Source organism: Balaenoptera borealis (genome assembly GCF_965194805.1).
Source record: "Balaenoptera borealis genome assembly, chromosome: 6".
Classification (NCBI taxonomy): Eukaryota; Metazoa; Chordata; class Mammalia; order Artiodactyla; family Balaenopteridae; genus Balaenoptera; species Balaenoptera borealis.
Genome location: NC_138863.1, coordinates 116890832 through 116908904, shown reverse-complemented (window position 1 = coordinate 116908904; position 18073 = coordinate 116890832). Strand labels below are relative to the sequence as shown.

General features: G+C 35.0%; 1 protein-coding gene across 1 annotated transcript in view; it reads right to left on the bottom strand.

Annotated features, from left to right (window-relative positions):
• The window catches only part of DPP10 (dipeptidyl peptidase like 10), a 676003-nt gene that overhangs the window by 326956 nt on the left and 330974 nt on the right, over positions 1-18073 (bottom strand). The window contains exon 4 of the mRNA XM_082397857.1: positions 4456-4550. Within this exon, the coding sequence (XP_082253983.1) occupies positions 4456-4550 (95 nt within the window). The remainder of the gene's footprint in view (positions 1-4455; positions 4551-18073) is intronic.

Below are 18073 nucleotides of genomic sequence, written 5' to 3'. Positions count from 1 at the left end.
AACCATAAACAAGATGAAAAGACAACCCTCAACATGGGAGAAAATATTTGCAAAAAAAGCAACTGACAAAGGATTAATCTCCAAAATATTAAAGCAGCTCATGCAGCTCAATATAAAAACAACAAACAACCTAATCCAAAAATGGGCAGAAGACCTAAATAGTCATTTCTCCAAAGAAGATATACAGATTGCCAACAAACACATGAAAGGATGCTCAAAATCACTAATCATTACAGAAATGCAAATCAAAACTACAATTAGGTATTACCTGACACCAGTCAGAATGGCCATCATCAAAAACTCTACAAATAATAAATGCTGGAGAGGGTGTGGAGAAAAGGGAACCCTCTTGCACTGTTGGTGGGAATGTTAATTGATACAGCCACTATGGAGAACAGTATGGAGGTTCCTTAAAAAACTAAAAATAGAACTACCATATGACCCAGTAATCCCACTACTGGGCATGTACCCTGAGAAAAATCATAATTCAAAAAGAGTCATGTACCACAATGTTCATTGCAGCTCTATTTACAATAGCCAGGACATGGAAGCAACCTAAGTGTCCATTGACAGATGAAGGGATAAAGACGATGTGGCACATATATACAATGGAATATTACTCAGCCATAAAAAGAAATGAAATGGAGTTATTTGTAGTGAGGTGGATGGACCAAGAGTCTGTCATACAGAGTGAAGTAAGTCAGAAAAAGAAAAACAAATACCGTATGGTGGCATATGTATATGGAATGTAAAAAAAAAAAGGTTCTGAAGAACCTAGGGGCAAGACAGGAATAAAGACGCAAATATAGAGGAGAATGGACTTGAGGACACGTGGAGGGGGAAGGGTAAGCTGGGACAAAGTTAGAGAGTGGTATTGACATATATACACTACCAAATATAAAACAGATAGCTAGTGGGAAGCAGCCGCACAGCACAGGGAGATCAGCTCAGTGCTTTGTGACCACCTAGAGGGGTGGGATAGGGAGGGTGGGAGGGAGATGCAAGAGGGAGGGGACATGGGGATATATGTATACGTATAGCTGATTCACGTTGTTATACAGCAGAAACTAACGCAATATTGTAAAGCAACTATACTCCAATAAAGATGTTAAAAAAAAAATACTGCAGTGTTATGCAAATCAACTGTTGCTATCTCTATGCATGATAAGTCCATAAATATTCCTTGGTTCTAGTCAAACCTACTATTTTGTAATGACCTATAAATAAATAGTTGGACCAAAACATATGTAGGTAACATTTCCCTTGAATGTTACCTTTAATTTCCTTTCTCTGCTTTAGGCTATTTTTATAGCATAGTTTTAAAAGCTTACAGATATTTAGTTTCCCTTTCCATATTAGTACACGAGCTTTTTTTTTTTTTTTAAATCTTAGTAATGTTTAAGCATATAGCTTAGAATCATGTTTCCAATTCCTTTCTAATCTCAGAGATTTGATAGAACTATTTATGAATGCTGGTGTTTTTTGCCAAGACTACTGGTGATATTCAAATTATTTCCAGTAGAAAGAATACAGCTAATACTTATGAAACATTTTCCTCATTATGACACTGTGAATGAGCTTTTGTTTGAAATAGTTGTGGCTTTATGAGATAACTTTTCCAAACACTTAAAAATGATTAAGAGCAGTTTTGGGGCTAAATCACTCCTTTCATGTAACTCCTCTTCAAAAAGTTATATACGCTTTAATTTTCTCCTTCATTAGAAGTCCACCTATCTTCACTCCAAAAGAATGCCTTAAGACATAAGCCAATTATTTCAGGAAAATTATTTACTTTTGTTTTATTTTTGACAGTCACAGCCAATATTATCATTACTCATAGTGTCTGCTAACCATGATTACATAGCTAAAAGTGCCCACCATTCATATTTAAAATGTATGTAAGCAGAGAAATGACAATGTGATGTTATATTAAGTTTTAAAATAAATTGGCAGGCCCCTTTTTTTTGCAAAATATGTCTTATTATACAATAGGCTATTCTGTTATCACATTTTAAGTAATAATTTTTTTTCTCAATTGCCTTGGTACACTTTACTACAAAGCTTCTTATAGTGATCTAATCCAATTAATTATAATTGTCATTAAAGTATTGCTAATTGCTCAATAAAAAAAACTGCGCTATAAATAAAAATTTTATGCTCTGATAAGAGATTTTCTTCCCAAGAGTATGGCCTGAGAGAGAAAGCATATCCAGACTTTAGCTTAGCAAGATCTTTAAAACACAAGTGTGTTTAATAATGCTATTTTGGAGTTAGAAGGAGAAAATGATTAAATAAGTTCCTTTGAATTCATCTGGATTCGTGTTAATTTGTAATTTTTGTTTGCAGTTCTGAGTTAACTAGTTGGAAACATAAGTCGCATTCCAATCTTTATCCTCACCCTCCTCCACTGAATTCTGATGCCTCTAGGACTTATAAACTGCTTAATTATCTGTGTCGTGAGATAAATGTCTTCAGGGAGCCTACGAATCTTAAAAGATCAGTAAATTAGAATATTTGTTAAATATGACTCGGTGGTAATTAAGAGTCATGGCCAACATAGAAAAGAGCAGAAATAGACCTCAAAAGGATTTTTAAAAGATTAAACATACAAGCATAAAGATAAAATGGCATTAATCAGCACATGGAGAAAACTACAATGAGATGGGGTTGGTGTAAAGTATGAAGTACCAACAATAGAATGAAATAATAACCGAAAAGGTTTGTTCTTTTCCTTTTCTGATGTACCAAAGAGACTAAGAAAGCAAGGAATAAATGCTGGGAAAAAAATAAAAGATAATTAGTGACCAGTAGAAGACCTCATTAACCTGTGTAAGAGGATCATCAGTGTGGAACAGTCACATAACCAGATATTCATGTACTACGTGTCTATTCTTAACTTAAATACTTGACCACTAAAGGTGTATACCCCCCATCAAAAATGTTACTTTATAATAAAGGAAACAAATACAAAAATTCATTTAATTTTGTTCTCCAAACTAGTTTTATTGAACTTAATTCGCATTGACTTTAATCAGCCAATCATTAGCTGTCATAATTACTGATTCCTGCTTTCTAACTCCTGTCCTATCTCATATGGAGAGCTTCTTTCCCATTGATTTCAGCATCTCTCGATGATTCCTTAGCCTCTTCTCTAGTATCCCCGAGGACCAATCAATTAAGAAATAATAGATACTGCTCTATGCTGTTTGTTAAACTTTTTCAGGAAGGAAAGCATTATCTCCCCCAAGGAAATCCATATTCTAAGAAAGTGAGCAATATGGCTTATATTTCCTTGGCATTCCACAAGTACTATAAATCGTTGCATTCAGAGTATCTGCTCTTCTAATGTCTGTGAATTAACTGATTCATTTAAAAATAGAAATGCCATTATTAGTTAGTTAATAACCTAATTGCTGAAGTACCTCAGCTGGTTGGTTTAATTTAGTCTAACAAATGTATACATATATAATCACTGCATGATTTCAACAACCACTTTTCTCTTATTAAATAAAAACACGAACAACAGAAGTTTTCACTTCATCTCTTCCACCTGGCCACCCTCTTACAAACATGAAGACCAAATGTTTATTCCAAATGTACAAGTAGCAATAAGTACAAAAAGTATCTGATGGTTTGCTTATTCCTTTAATTTGTATAGGAGGTCTTCTGAGGCCTAAGTTCATGTGTTATAACATAAGAACTCATCTAATAGGCAATACATTGAACCTTTGTATAAAACAATGAGCAAATAACTTTAAACTATTTTTCAGTGGTGTTGGATCCTAAATTTTGAACATTTGAAGCAGTCAATTCGTTATCACTTACTCAATAGGTAATCATAGCTAAATCTAACCTTAAGAGGACTGAATTTACCCCAAAGTTCATGTACATTTATGAGAGCAAAATAAATACATTCAGTTATTTGGATCATTGTTAGGCCAAACAATGATTCTGTTGAAGAGAAATGATACTGATAGAATGCTTAATTATAAAAGTAAAGCATATCAACTCCAACTAAAGGCCAGTTTTACCAAGCCTGCTTTCTACTTGATTTCCAAAACCACAATTAGAAACAAGTCAGGAAGAATGAAAAGTAAAGGGGGAGAAAAAGTTATGATGACTTGGGTTAGATTAACCTTTTTTTTTTAAATTTTGGCCTTTGTATGGCTAAACTTACATAGAAAATATTGGAATAAATATTCATTCTAAAAAAATATTATTCTTAGAAACACTTATTCATTTACTAAAAAGGATAAATGGGGAGAAAACAGAGCGGATGGTCACATGGGTATTTTCTATCAATAGATCTACTGATTCTAGTAATATCCCAGCCTTAACTTTTCACCTGAAAAGCTTTGCAAGTGCTGAAGCTGAAGAAAATGACCATTATGTATACCAAGAGAGCATTCTAAACAATACTGAAATGATTAAAGTAATTAATTATTCATTACTTACAAAAGTTGTGTTTTCCAATAATAATGTAGTAGTATTTGTTTCTATATTCAGTTTAATGACATGTCCATTCTCGCTTTTATACACCACATCTGTATCTGCAACAGAAAGATATTAACAATTGACAAACACATTGACTAGGTAATATAATGAGTGTAGAGGAGATAATGTGCATAATAAACAGACACATTAGAACCATCACTGTTAGCCTTTAATAACCTGAGCAGATTTCTGTACTTGGCTCTCATTAATCCTCTTCAGGAAGCCCACCCGGCACATGGTCTATTGTGCAATGAAAACAGTGTCAGTGAGAGGGTCACTCAGATTCTTGGTTGAACAAATGAAAAGTAAGTAAAACATGGGCAACTGCTGCCCATGCTAAGATGAGAAAGAAGGGACAAAGAGAAATGCCTCCCGTTTCCGAAGCTGTTGCTAATTAGTGATCTAGGTAAACTTTCAACGAGGCTGCCAGTTAAACATAACTCGACACAATTCTGAGACTATCATATGAACCACGTTCATGCGGACTTTTTCACATACCCAGTCCTACCACTGCTCAATTGCCACTCAACCTCTTTCTCCCTTGGGTTTGGAATTGTGCCTCTGGTATTTTGTCTGGATTGTGTGACCACTGGTCAAAATCTCTGAGACTATATGTGTACCATTGTATCCACTTTTTCAACTTTAAAGAGAATGATGTTTTCAGTGTAAATAATTGCATTTCGTCTGCACAGCTGTTGATTTTAAATATTTTTGAGTTAAATTCAGCCACATTTATCAGGAAATTAACTCATATTAAGAATACCATAGACTGAAAATACCAACCTGAGACAAACTGCCAGAAAGGATATTCAGAAGTTAAAACAAGAAAGATATCTGTATCTACATAAAAGCTATATAAATAATAGACATATTATACATATATTTATGTGATTAGATAAAAGGGAAGACACCCAAATAAAAGCAGTCTTGAGTGCTTTCTTTCTTTCTTTCTTTCTTTTGATAATGTCCTTTTCAGTTTTACCCAATTCTAAACTTCTCCATGGTATTGCATCCCCCTAACCGCCTGCCCATTCTTGGAAGAAATATTGAGAGGGATTGGATTGGATTGGATTCACAGTAAATGAAGTTATATAATTTACAATTCTCAGAACCTGTCTTCATCTGCATAATAGTGGTAAACAAATACTGCATGGTGGGTTGTGAAAACTATGTGGAAATGTCTGACAGTTTTGGCAGAGCAAGGTTTTCTGACTCATTCTCTAGTTATTTCAATATTATAAATAGTAACACCCAGAAGTTATGATGAGAAGCAATCAATACTAGCAAAAATGAAGTTGTCTTTCTTCCGTGTTTCATTCAGAAGACTGAGAGTCCAATATGACTCTCCGACTAGAGTCAGGGATGGCACAGAAGGCCAATGGTTCTTCTTGACCCTAGTCACATGGGGACAGTGACATGTTGGAAAGACATGGGCCACAAGGAAAGACAAATAGCGTTTTAAGAAAGGAGAAAAAGAAACAAAGATTTTGAGTTACTGAGTTGTACTTAGGTGTACTGAAAGATGGTCCTATGTGAATTTAAAAATAAGGCCTTGTATCACCTACTGAATTTCTTTCATCATCTACAGATAAGTTGGGTTCTTTTTATCATTAACTTTACCTGCTGACCTTTCTAGTGATGTAAGACAAGTAACAGGGTTACGCGCATAATAAATATTTATTTTGATTTCTATTCTTTACCTCTCTTCCCTTTCCTTTCTATCCCAAATATATGATCACAGGCTCAAGAGCAATACTGGTCCCCTGTGTTACTCAATTCAGCCTTGCCAGCTGACTCTGGTCTCCTGTCTTCCTGCTCTCCATCAACGCTTGCTTTAATCTATAGTCCAAGCTCAACCGACGCCTCTGTTATTTTTCTTCACTTTCTCAATTCTGGACCACCTCTTGATGTGGATAGACACTGCCATCACAGATTAGCATAAATAACGTGTCTTAACAAACATCCTTAAAATATTTTCACAATAAATTAAGAGAAGGAGGGTTTTCCCCTTCTACTGCACCATGGTAATAAATATAGCAAAAAGCCAATCAGTGACTGGTTCTTTTCCCAGGGGACCAGCACACTGCGGAATTCTAAATAGGGATGAGGATCTAAGGGCTTAGGGAGAAAGAGGAGCCCAGAGAGCATGAATAGTGATTCTTCTTCAACAGAAGAGATGAAGTAACATATGGCCTTACTGTCTCCCATAGTAAGAGGAAACCCGCAGCCGATGATGGATTATATTGGGATAGATGAAGGAAAATTAATTTTTATTTCCCTTAGAATCAAAATAGAAGGAAGTGGAGTTTGTTTGAGAAGATAAAGACTACACTTAATTTTTTTTAAACATCTTTATTGGAGTATAATTGCTTTACAATTGTGTGTTAGTTTCTGCTTTATAACAAAGTGAATCAGCTATACATATACATATATCCCCATATCCCCTCCCTCTTGCATCTCCCTCCCTCCTACCCTCCCTATCCCACCCCTCTAGGTGGTCACAAAGCACGAAGCTGATCTCCCTGTGCTATGTGGCTGCTTCCCACTAGCTATTTTACATTTGGTAGTGTGTATATGTCCATGCCACTCTCTCACTTCATCCCAGCTTACCTTTTCCCCGCCCCACATCCTCAAGTCCATTCTCTATGTCTGCGTCTTTATTCCTGTCCTGCCCCTAGGTTCTTCAGAATCTTTTTTTTTTTTTTTTTAGATTCCATATATATGTGTTAGCATACGGTATTTGTTTTTCTCTTTCTGACTTACTTCACTCTGTATGACAGACTCTAGGTCCATCCATTTCAATACAAATAACTCAATTTCATTTCTTTTTATGGCTGAGTAATATTCCATTGTATATGTGTGCCACATAATTTTTTTTTATGATGCACTTTTTTTAATGTTTTTTTAAAATTGAGGTATAATGTACAATATTACATAAGCTTCAGGTATACAACATAGTGATTCACAGTTTTAAAGGTTATATTCCCTTCATAATTACTATAAAATATTGGCTATATTCCCTGTATTGTACAATATATTCTTGTAGCTTATTTTATAGATAGTAGTTTGCACCTCTTAATCCCCTACCCCTATCTTGCCCCTCCTTCCTTCCCTCTCCTCGCTGGTAACCCCTGGTTTGTTCTCTATATTTGTGAGTCTGTTTCTTTTTTGTTATATTCACTAGTTTGTTGTATTTTTTAGATTCCACATATAAGTGGTATCATACAGTATTTTTCTTTCTCTGTCTGACTTATTTCACTTAGCACAATGCTCTCCAAGTCCATCCACGTTGCAGCAAATGGCAAAATTTCATTCTTTTTTCATGGCTAAGTAGTATTCCATTGTATATCCACATACTGTATATCCATGTATATACCACATCTTCTTTATCCCTTCATCTGTTGATGGACATATAGGTTGCTTCCATATCTTGGCAATTGTAAATAATGTTCCTATGAACATTGGGGTACATGTATCTTTTCAAATTGATGTTTTTGGTTTATTCAGATATATACCCAGGAGTGGAATTGCTGAATCATATGGCAGTTCTACTTTCAGTTTTTTTGAGAAACTTCCATACTGTTTTCCACAATGTCTGCACCAATTTACATACCCACCAACAGTGTACAAGGGTTCCCTTTTCTCCACGTCCTCACCAGCATTTGTTATTTATTGACTTTTTGATGATAGCCATTCTGACAGGTGTGAGGTGATATATCACTGTGGTTTTAATTTGCATTTCTCTGATGATTAATGATGTTGAGCATCTTTTCATGTGCCCGTTGGCCATCTGTATGTCTTCTTTGGAAAAATGTCTATTCAGGTCTTCTGCCTATTTTTTAATTGGATCGTTTGTTTTTTTAATATTGAGTTGTATGAGTTCTTTATATGTTTTGGATATTAACCCCTTATAAGTCATATCATTCGCAAAAGTTTTATCCCATTCAGTAGGTTGTCATTTTGTTTTGTCGATGGTTTCCTATGCTGTGCTAAAGCTTCTAGGTTTAATTAGGTCCCATTTGTTTATTTTTGCTTTTGTTTTCTTTGCTTTAGGAGACAGATCCAAAAAATATTGCTGTGATTTATGTCAAAGAGTGTTCTGCTATGTACTTTCCTAGTAGTTTCATGGTGTCATGTTTATGTTTAGGTCTTTAATCCACTTGAGTTTATTTTTGTATATAATTTTGTATATAGTGAGGGAAAATGTTCTAAATTCACTGTTTTACATATAGCTGTCCAGTTTTCCCAGCACCACTTATTGAAGAGATTGTCTTTTCTCCATTGTATATTCTTGCCTCCTTTGTCATAGATTAATTGACCATAAGTATGTGGATTTATTTCTGGGCTCTCTATTCTGTTCCACTGATGTCTGTTTTTTGATGATGCACTTCTTTTTAAATTTAATAATCTTAAAGAATGTTTCATGTCAGTACACATGTGTTTACCTCATTCTTTTAACAGTTGCACAGTGTTCTATTCATGAACATGACATCATTTCTTTATCACTCACCTGTTGTTGAATATTTTTCAACATAGAAAATAGTTCCAGTAAAATACTCTTTTTTTTTTAAACATCTTTACTGGAGTATAATTGCTTTACAATGGTGAGTTAGTTTCTACTATATAACAAAGTGAGTCAGCTATACATATACATATATCCCCATATCTCTTCCCTCTTGTGTCTCCATCCCTCCCACCCTCCCTATCCCACCACTCTAGGTGGTCACAAAGCACCAAGCTGATCTCCCTGTGCTATGCGACTGCTTCCCACTAGCTATCGGTTTTACATTTGATAGTGTATATATGTACATGCCACTGTCTCACTTTGTCCCAGCTTACCCTTCCCCATCCCCATGTCCTCAAATTCATTCGCTAGTAGGTCAGCGTCTTTATTCCCATCCTGGCCATAGGTTCTTCATGAACATTATTATTATTTTTAGATTCCATATATATGTATTAGCATATGGTATTTGTTTTTCTCTTTCTGACTTACTTCACTCTGTATGACAGACTCTAGGTCCATCCACCTCACTGCAAATAACTCAGTTTCGTTTCCTTTTATGGCTGAGTGATATTCCATTGTATATATGTGCCACATCTTCTTTATCCATTCATCTGTCGGTGGACACTTAGGTTGCTTCCATGTCCTGGCTATTGTAAATAGAGCTGCAATGAACACTGTGGTACATGACACTTTTTGAATTATGGTTTTCTCAGGGTATATGCCCAGTAGTGGGATTGCTGGGTCACATGGTAGCTCTACTTTTAGTTTTTTAAGGAATCTCCATGTTGTTCTCTATAGTGGCTGTATCAGTTTACATTCCCACCAACAGTGCAAGAGGGTTCTCTTTTCTCCACACCCTCTCCAGCATTTATTGTTTGTAGATTTTTTGATGATGGCCATTCTGACCGGTGTGAGGGGATACCTCATTGTAGTTTTGATTTGTATTTCTCTAATGATTAGTGATGTTGAGCATCCTTTCATGTGTTTGTGGGCAAACTGTATATCTTCTCTGGAGAAATGTCTATTTAGGTCTCCTGCCCATTTTTGGATGGGGTTGTTTGTTTTTTTTATATTGAGCTGCATGAGCTGCTTGTAAATTTTGGAGATTAATCCTTTGTCAGTTGCTTATTTGCAAATATTTTCTCCCATTCTGAGGGTTGTCTTTTCGTCTTGTTTATGGTTTCCTTTGCTGTGCAAAAGGTTTTATGTTTCATTAGGTCCCATTTGTTTATTTTTGTTATTATTTCCATTTCTCTAGGAGGTGGGTCAAAAAGGATCTTGCTGTGATTTTTGTTATACAATGTCTGCCTATGTTTTCCTCTAAGAGTTTGATAGTGTCTGGCCTTACATTTAGGTCTTTTAATCCATTTTGAGTTTATTTTTGTGTATGGTGTTAGGGAGTGTTCTAATTTCATTCTTTTACAGGTAGCTGTCCAGTTTTCCCAACACCACTTATTGAAGAGGCTGTCCTTTCTCCATTGTATATTCTTGCCTCCTTTGTCAAAAATAAGGTGACCATATGTGCATGGGTTTATCTCTGGGCTTTCTATCCTATTCCATTGAGTTATGTTTCTGTTTTTGTGCCAGTACCATACTGTCTTGATTACTGTTGCTTTGTGGTATAGTCTGAAGTCAGGAAGCCTGATACCTCCAGCTCCATTTTTCTTTCTCAAGATTGCTTTGGCTATTTGGGGTCTTCTGTGTTTCCATACAAATTGTGAAATTTTTTGTTCTAGTTCTGTGAAAAATGCCATTGGTAGTTTGATAGGGATTGTATTGAATCTGTAGATTGCTTTGGGTAGCATAGTCATTTTCACACATTGATTCTTCCACTCCAAGAACATGGTATATCTCTCCATCTGTTTGTATCATCTTTAATTTCTTTCATCAGTGTCTTATAATTTTCTGCATACAGGTCTTTTGTCTCCTTAGGTAAGTTTATTCCTACGTATTTTATTCTTTTGGTTGCAATGGTAAATGGGAGTGTTTCCTTAATTTCTCTTTCAGATTTTTCATCATTAATGTATAGGAATGTAAGAGATTTCTGTGCATTAATTTTGTATTCTGTTACTTTACTAAATTCATTGATTAGCTCTAGCAGTATTCTGGTAGCATCTTTAGGATTCTCTATGTATAGTATCATGTCATCTGCAAACAGTGACAGCTTTACTTCTTCTTTTCCGATTTGGAGTCCTTTTATTTCTTTCTCTTCTCTGATTGCTGTGGCTAAAACTTCCAAAATTATGTTGAGTAATAGTGGTGAGAGTGGGCAACTGTGTCTTGTTCACGATCTTAGAGGAAATGGCTTCAGTTTTTCACCACTGAGAACAATGTTGGCTGTGGGTTTGTCATATATGGCCTTTATCATGTTAAGTTCCCTCTATGCCTACTTTCTGGAGGGTTTTTATTATAAATGGATGTTGAATTTTGTCAAAAGCTTTTTCTGCATCTATTGAGATGATCATATGATTTTTCTCCTTCAATCTGTTAATATGGCTTATCACATTGATTGATTTGCATATATTGAAGAATCCTTGCATTCCTGGGATAAGCCCCACTTGATCATGGTGTATGATCCTATTAATGAGCTGTTGGATTCTGTTTGCTAATATTTTGTTGAGGATTTTTGCATCTATGTTCATCAGTGATATTGGTCTGTAGTTTTCTTTCTTTGTGACATCTTTGTCTGGTTTTGGTATCAGGGTGATGGTGGCCTCGTAGAATGACTTTGGGAGTGTTCGTCCCTCTGCTATATTTTGGAATAGTTTGAGAAGGATAGGTGTTAGCTCTTCTCTAAATGTTTGACAGAATTTGCCTGTGAAGCCATCTGGTCCTGAGCTTTCGTTTGTTGGAAGATTTTTAATCACAGTTTCAATTTCCGTGCTTGTGATTGGTTGGTTCCTATTTTCTATTTCTTCCTGGTTCAGTGTTGGAAGGTTGTGCTCTTCTAAGAAGTTGTCCATGTCTTCCAGGTTGTCCATTTGATTGGCATATAGTTGCTTGTAGTAATCTCTCATAATCCCTTGTAGTTGTTATTTCTCCTTTTTCATTGTTAATTGTGTTGATTTGAGTCTTCTCTCTTTTTTTCTTGATGAGGCTGGCTAATGGTTCATCATTTTGTTTACCTTCTCAAAGAACCAGCTTTTAGTTTTACTATTGTTTCCTTCATTTCTTTTTCATTTATTTCTGATCTGATCTTTATGATTTCTTTCCTTCTGCTAACTTTGGCGTTCTTTTGTTCTTCTTTCTCTAATTGCTTTAGGTGTAAGGTTAGGTTGTTTATTGGAGATTTTTTTTTTTTTTTCTTGAGGTAGCATTGTATTGCTATACACTGCCCTCTTAGAACTGCTTTTGCTGCATCCCATAGGTTTTGGGTTGTTGTGTTTTCATTGTCATTTCTTTCTAGGTATTTTTTGATTTCCTCTTTGATTTCTTCAGTGATCTCTTGGTTATTTAGTAGTGTATTTTTTACCCTCCATGTGTTTGTATTTTTTACAGATTTTTGCTGTAATTGATATCTAGTCTCATAGCATTGTAGTTTGAAAAGATACTTGATACAATTTCAATTTTCTTAAATTTACCAAGTCTTGGTTTGTGACCCAAGATATGATCTATCCTGGAGAATGTTCCATGAGCACTTGAGAAGAAAGTGTAATCGTTGTTTTTGGATGGAATGTCCTATAAATATCAATTAAGTCCACCTTGTTTAATGTATCATTTAAAGCTTGTGTTTCCTTATTTATTTTCATTTTGGATGATCTGTCCATTGGTGAAAGTGGGGTATTAAAGTCCCCTACAATGATTGTGCTACTGTCAATTTCCCCTTTTATGGCTCTTAGCATTTGCCTTATGTATTGATGTGCTCCTATTTTGGGTGCATAAATATATACAATTGTTATACCTTCTTTTTGGATTGATCCCTTTATCATTTTGTACTGTCCTTCTTTGTGTCTTGTAAGAGTCTTTATTTTAGAGTCTATTTTGTCTGATATGAGAATTGCTACTCCAGTTTTCTTTTGATTTCCATTTTCATGGAATATCCTTTTCCACCCCTTCACTTTCAGTCTGTATGTGTCCCTAGGTCTGAAGTGGGTCTCTTGTAGACAGCATATATGCGGGTCTTGTTTTTGTATCCATTCAGCCAGTCTATGTCTTTTGGTTGGAGCATTTAATCCATTTACATTTAAGTTAATTATCGATATGTATGTTCCTATTACCATTTTCTTAATTGTTTTGGGTTTGTTATTGTAGGTCTTTTCCTTCTCTTGTGTTTCCTGCCTAGAGAAGTTCCTTTAGCATTTGTTGTAAAGCTGGTTTGCTGGTGCTGAATTCTCTTAGCTTTTGGTTTTCTGTAAAGGTTTTAATTTCTCCATCAGATCTGAATAAGATCCTTGCTGGGTAGAATAATCTTGGTTGTAGGTTTTTCCTTCAACTCTTTACATTTAATATTTTTAAAGTACATTTCATTGGATAATTATTTAGACTTTAAAAACATCTATAGAGATTTGAGATTTATAAATCCCTTTAGATCTGTACTCCTGCAAATTTTACTATTAGAGTTTCAATGTTGCATTAGTGGGAGAAACCTTTTTTTGTTTTAATACAGCTGTAACTCTCCAGGTTAATATTTAATACAGATTTCTGCATGAATTATTTTAAAAGCATCTAATATCTGCCTTTATTAATTCTCTTTAATTTTTTCTGGTCTTTACAATCTGGTCTTCTGTGTGTCATATTTATCCTACTTTACTGTTTGATTTATAATCACTAGTGGAATCTCCCAGTTTTGAAACTCCTAATATTGCATTAATAAATTACTTTCTGGAAATATATTTCAAAACTGTCACCTCATATTTTGTTTAATATTAGGTAATGAAATATGAGTGAATCAGATCAATGAGTAAAGTGCATTAACACAGGAAGATTAAGGTAGGTGTACTTGAAACATTCTTAAAACACTGTATTATGCATGTCTATACAGTACTTTGATTAAATAATCTTTCTTCCTTTTCAGCTCATTGAACGTTAAGAGTCAATTATCCTGAACACATATTCAGTCAGTTTTTTTTTTTTTTAAATGAAAAGATGTGACAAGGTAGAATTACTGTCGTGCCCCTCCATCCTGACCCGTAAGAATGTAATGATACTTTTAGTGTCTGCCCCCCCACCATCCAAACTCCCAATATTTCTGTCCAATTCTTTTTTCCATAATTTGTCTAGCAAAAGGAAAAACAGTACTATATCCTAGTTTAAGTTCTTTCCAGTAAAGGCAACCTTTTATTTTATACCTAGTCCACTCAAAGCAGGTAGTAATGCACTTCACATTCCAGTTTGCTGTTGAAATTGAGAACTGAGGCCTCTGCATCCACCCCAACTGTCAGGACCTACATCCGTAAGATTTTACTTTTAGTTCTTGCCCATGAAGACGAGACTATAAATCAGTACAAAACTTAATTTGTTTTTCATAAACTTGCTGAAAAGTAATTTATCTGAACCATAAGCTCCTACAACTGAGCAAATTTGTAAATTATCAAACAACTGTTAACTTAAGGGTCACCTCAAGATGCTTGCCTCTCTGTGTGCACCCCTCCTAGGCCATTACCTCACGAAATGCACCCATCTTCGATCAGACCCTCACACTGAAACACCTGTCTTAACAATTCACATCTAGATTTCCAGCCCTATACACAACCCCCAACCCACCCCACCAACCTCTCCTTCTGGACATACTAAGACTATCAAAATGTTGTGCTCCCTGACTGCAATAGGTAATAAATTCAGCTTTGCGTAACAGGTTATTCTGGGTGTTGACAGCTGACAACATTCACCTTCCATGAATATCAGTATAAAGTCACCTTATTTTTTAATGTTATTATTGATAATGTAATGATGCATAATTTAGACATTTGCTTTTAATGTTTCAAAATTAAATCTATCCCTCTATCATCTATCTGTGGAGAGAATTTTCAAAAAGTGGGAAAAATCTTGGCAAATTGGTTGTTTGAAACATTTTAATACAAATATGATTTTTGCCTGAAAAACCTATTTTTAACATATCTAAAATAAAAATTCTATAGCATCCATTTTTTAAAATTCACACTCAAACTGAAAATATTAGAACAAACAGTAAAACAAAATAATGAAATGATAATCACTGAAAATGTTCAAATATATTTAGGAAGGATTTGTTAAATATCAAGTTAAGATTTAATCATTATTTAAAGATATCAGTGGGAAATCTAGACTATGAGCTAATCATAGTTGAAACACAGCAGGCCTTTAGCCATCTCTCCTAAAACACTGCTCACAACTATATAGAAATTTTCCTCACTTTTTAAGGAACCCCAGCCTCCATATATTTACCCGAGAAAATTGAGGCCATCTGAAATGGCTTAGCTGTCCTTTTTGTCTACCTCAAAATCTCATTCCATGTACACTCTTCCTTTCCCCCAGCCTTCTGGAAAGAGGCGATCTTTCTCTCTTGAAAGGCAAAAAAGCTGTTTTGTAACCAAATCAGTATGCTCCGTGCTTTTAAATATCTTTGATTTCTGATATTTCTTAAATATCTACCTCTTGCCATTTACTTGTACTTTTTATGTTGTATATTTTTTCTCTATATTAAAAAATAATAATAATAATCACCCTCATTCAGCTCTTTTGCTCTGTCCCAGGCTTTTGTCCTTTCACAATAAGCCTCAGGAAACCTTTTGTACAAGGGGTTTCAGCCTTATCCTGTGTGTCCACCATACATGTAATTCTCCATATCTCCCTGAAGCACAGGTGCAGTCCTCACTCTCCTGAAATAGCAAACTGCCAACGTCAACACTGACCTGTGATAACCAAATCCAATGTGCTCTTTCTACATGCTTAATCCCCACCACACTCAACTTTGCAGTCTGTGACAATTACAATGAGCAGAAGAATTCTGAAATCTTTTCTTGCTTTTGAAGCATTACCTTGTCCTGGAATCCTTTCTTCAAAAATTTGTATACGTTCTACGCATCCAATTGCTATCTAAACAAAGACATCCTCCAAAGCTCAATTCTGAGATTATTTTTTCCAACTGCTATTCTCTAACTAGTCATTTCTACTCAGACCTACCTATATTGATTCTTTTTTTTTTTTTTTACTTTAAAAAATTTTATTTATTTATTTATTTTTACAGTAGGTCATTGTTGGTTATCTATTTTAAATATAGCAGTGTGTACACGTCAATCCCAAACTCCCTATCTATCCCTCCCCCACCCTCCCCCCGCCCTGGTAACCAGGAGTTCATTCTCTAAATGTCCATGGACAGATGAATGGATAAAGAAGATGTGGTACGTATACAATGGAATATTACTCAGCCATTAAACAGAATGAAATAATGCCATTTGCAGCTATATGGATGGACCCAGAGATGATCAGACTAAGTGAAGTAAGTCAGACAAAGACAAATATCCTATGATAATCGCTTATATGCAGAATCTTAAAAAAATGATACAAATGAACTTATTTGCAAAACAGAACAAACTCACAGACTTAGAGAATGAACCTATATTGATTCTTAAACTTTTGAGCCCTGACCTCTCCCGTATGCTGGTTTTATATTTCCAGTTCAAGACATAAATGACTTGCAGATACATAAAACTCAGTAGACTAAAATTAAACTCATTATATTTTTGGCTACACCCTCCCTCAAAGTTCTATATATATATGCTTAAGTTCATTACATCTTCCTATCTCATCTCCTATATAGATGGAGATATATATATACATATATATAGATCTCCTATATAGAGGCTATAAAGCCTCTCATTTGGAAGATTGTTTTAGTTTTTTCAGTGTTCTCTATGCCTCTAGTTTATTCCCATCACATAGTCTAACACATCCTGAACAACACTTTGAATGCTCTCATTTGCTCTGAAAACAATCATAACACTCAGGTTACTCACTCCACGGTTTCAACATGTATTTCCCTACTTATTATCTCCTGATACCCTATAAAAAGTTCTGATCATCTGTTGTTTACAGTTGTCCACACAACTCATACTTCACTCCCACTCTATTTTGCTTATGATGCTCAGTAACCAATGGCCAGGTCCTGTCCAGAATTTCCATCTTTCCCAAAGCATTGTTAGATTCCCGACACTTCTAAAGTCCTCACTCAGTGTCTCTCTTTCTGAGCTCTTCGACCAGTCATTTAATATTTAATCATATAATTTCTTTCAAATAATTTTACTGTCTATTTTTATTTACTTTTCATGTGTTTGTTTTGGGTTTTCAATTACATTAGAAATTCTAGAAAGGCCCTATTTCTTGTTCCTTTCAGAACTGAAACTATCCACACCCACACATCCCACAATCTACATTAACATGAATTTACTATTCAAGTGTCTGCATTAATACGGCTTTAATATTTCAGAAAATTCTTGCCGGTAAGATGAGGTTGCAAATAACTTCATCCTTTTTTTTTTTTCAGGAACTTTCTGAAAACGCATTTATTTGAAAAATAGACTACTCAACTAATGCTCACTGAAGTAAACATCTCTTTCTCAGAACAATACATAACTCAACCAAATGACTGTTTAATATTCAAGAGTCTCTCCCGAACCCTCCCCTCCCTAAATTCACCAATCCTCAACTTTTACAACTGACATTTCAACCAATCCTAATCAATACTACTTCTTGAAAGACCTGTCAAACCAGATCCCCCCCCAAACCTCATAAATATCCCTCTTTCACCATTCCCTTTGGGTAATATGCTGCTTATTCTTGGTGAAGAAAGTGATCTTTACAAAAGTAAGCAACAAATTCAGCTGTGCTTCATCATGTTTAACAGGTTATCTCGTTGGTAATTTGGGGGAACTAGTATTAGCAGTTTATAACTTCTATAGTACACAATATGGCACCTATCCCATTGAAAGACCTTAACAAATATTTTTCTCTGGTACAAGATTAAGTCTTTTCACGACATTTATCAATTATATTTTATTTTTCCATTTATAACTTTATTTAGAAATGCATTTAGCACTATTGACAAAGACTCCCTTCTTGACCAAAATTTAGTCAGGCACCTCTGACCCCTCTTCTTCA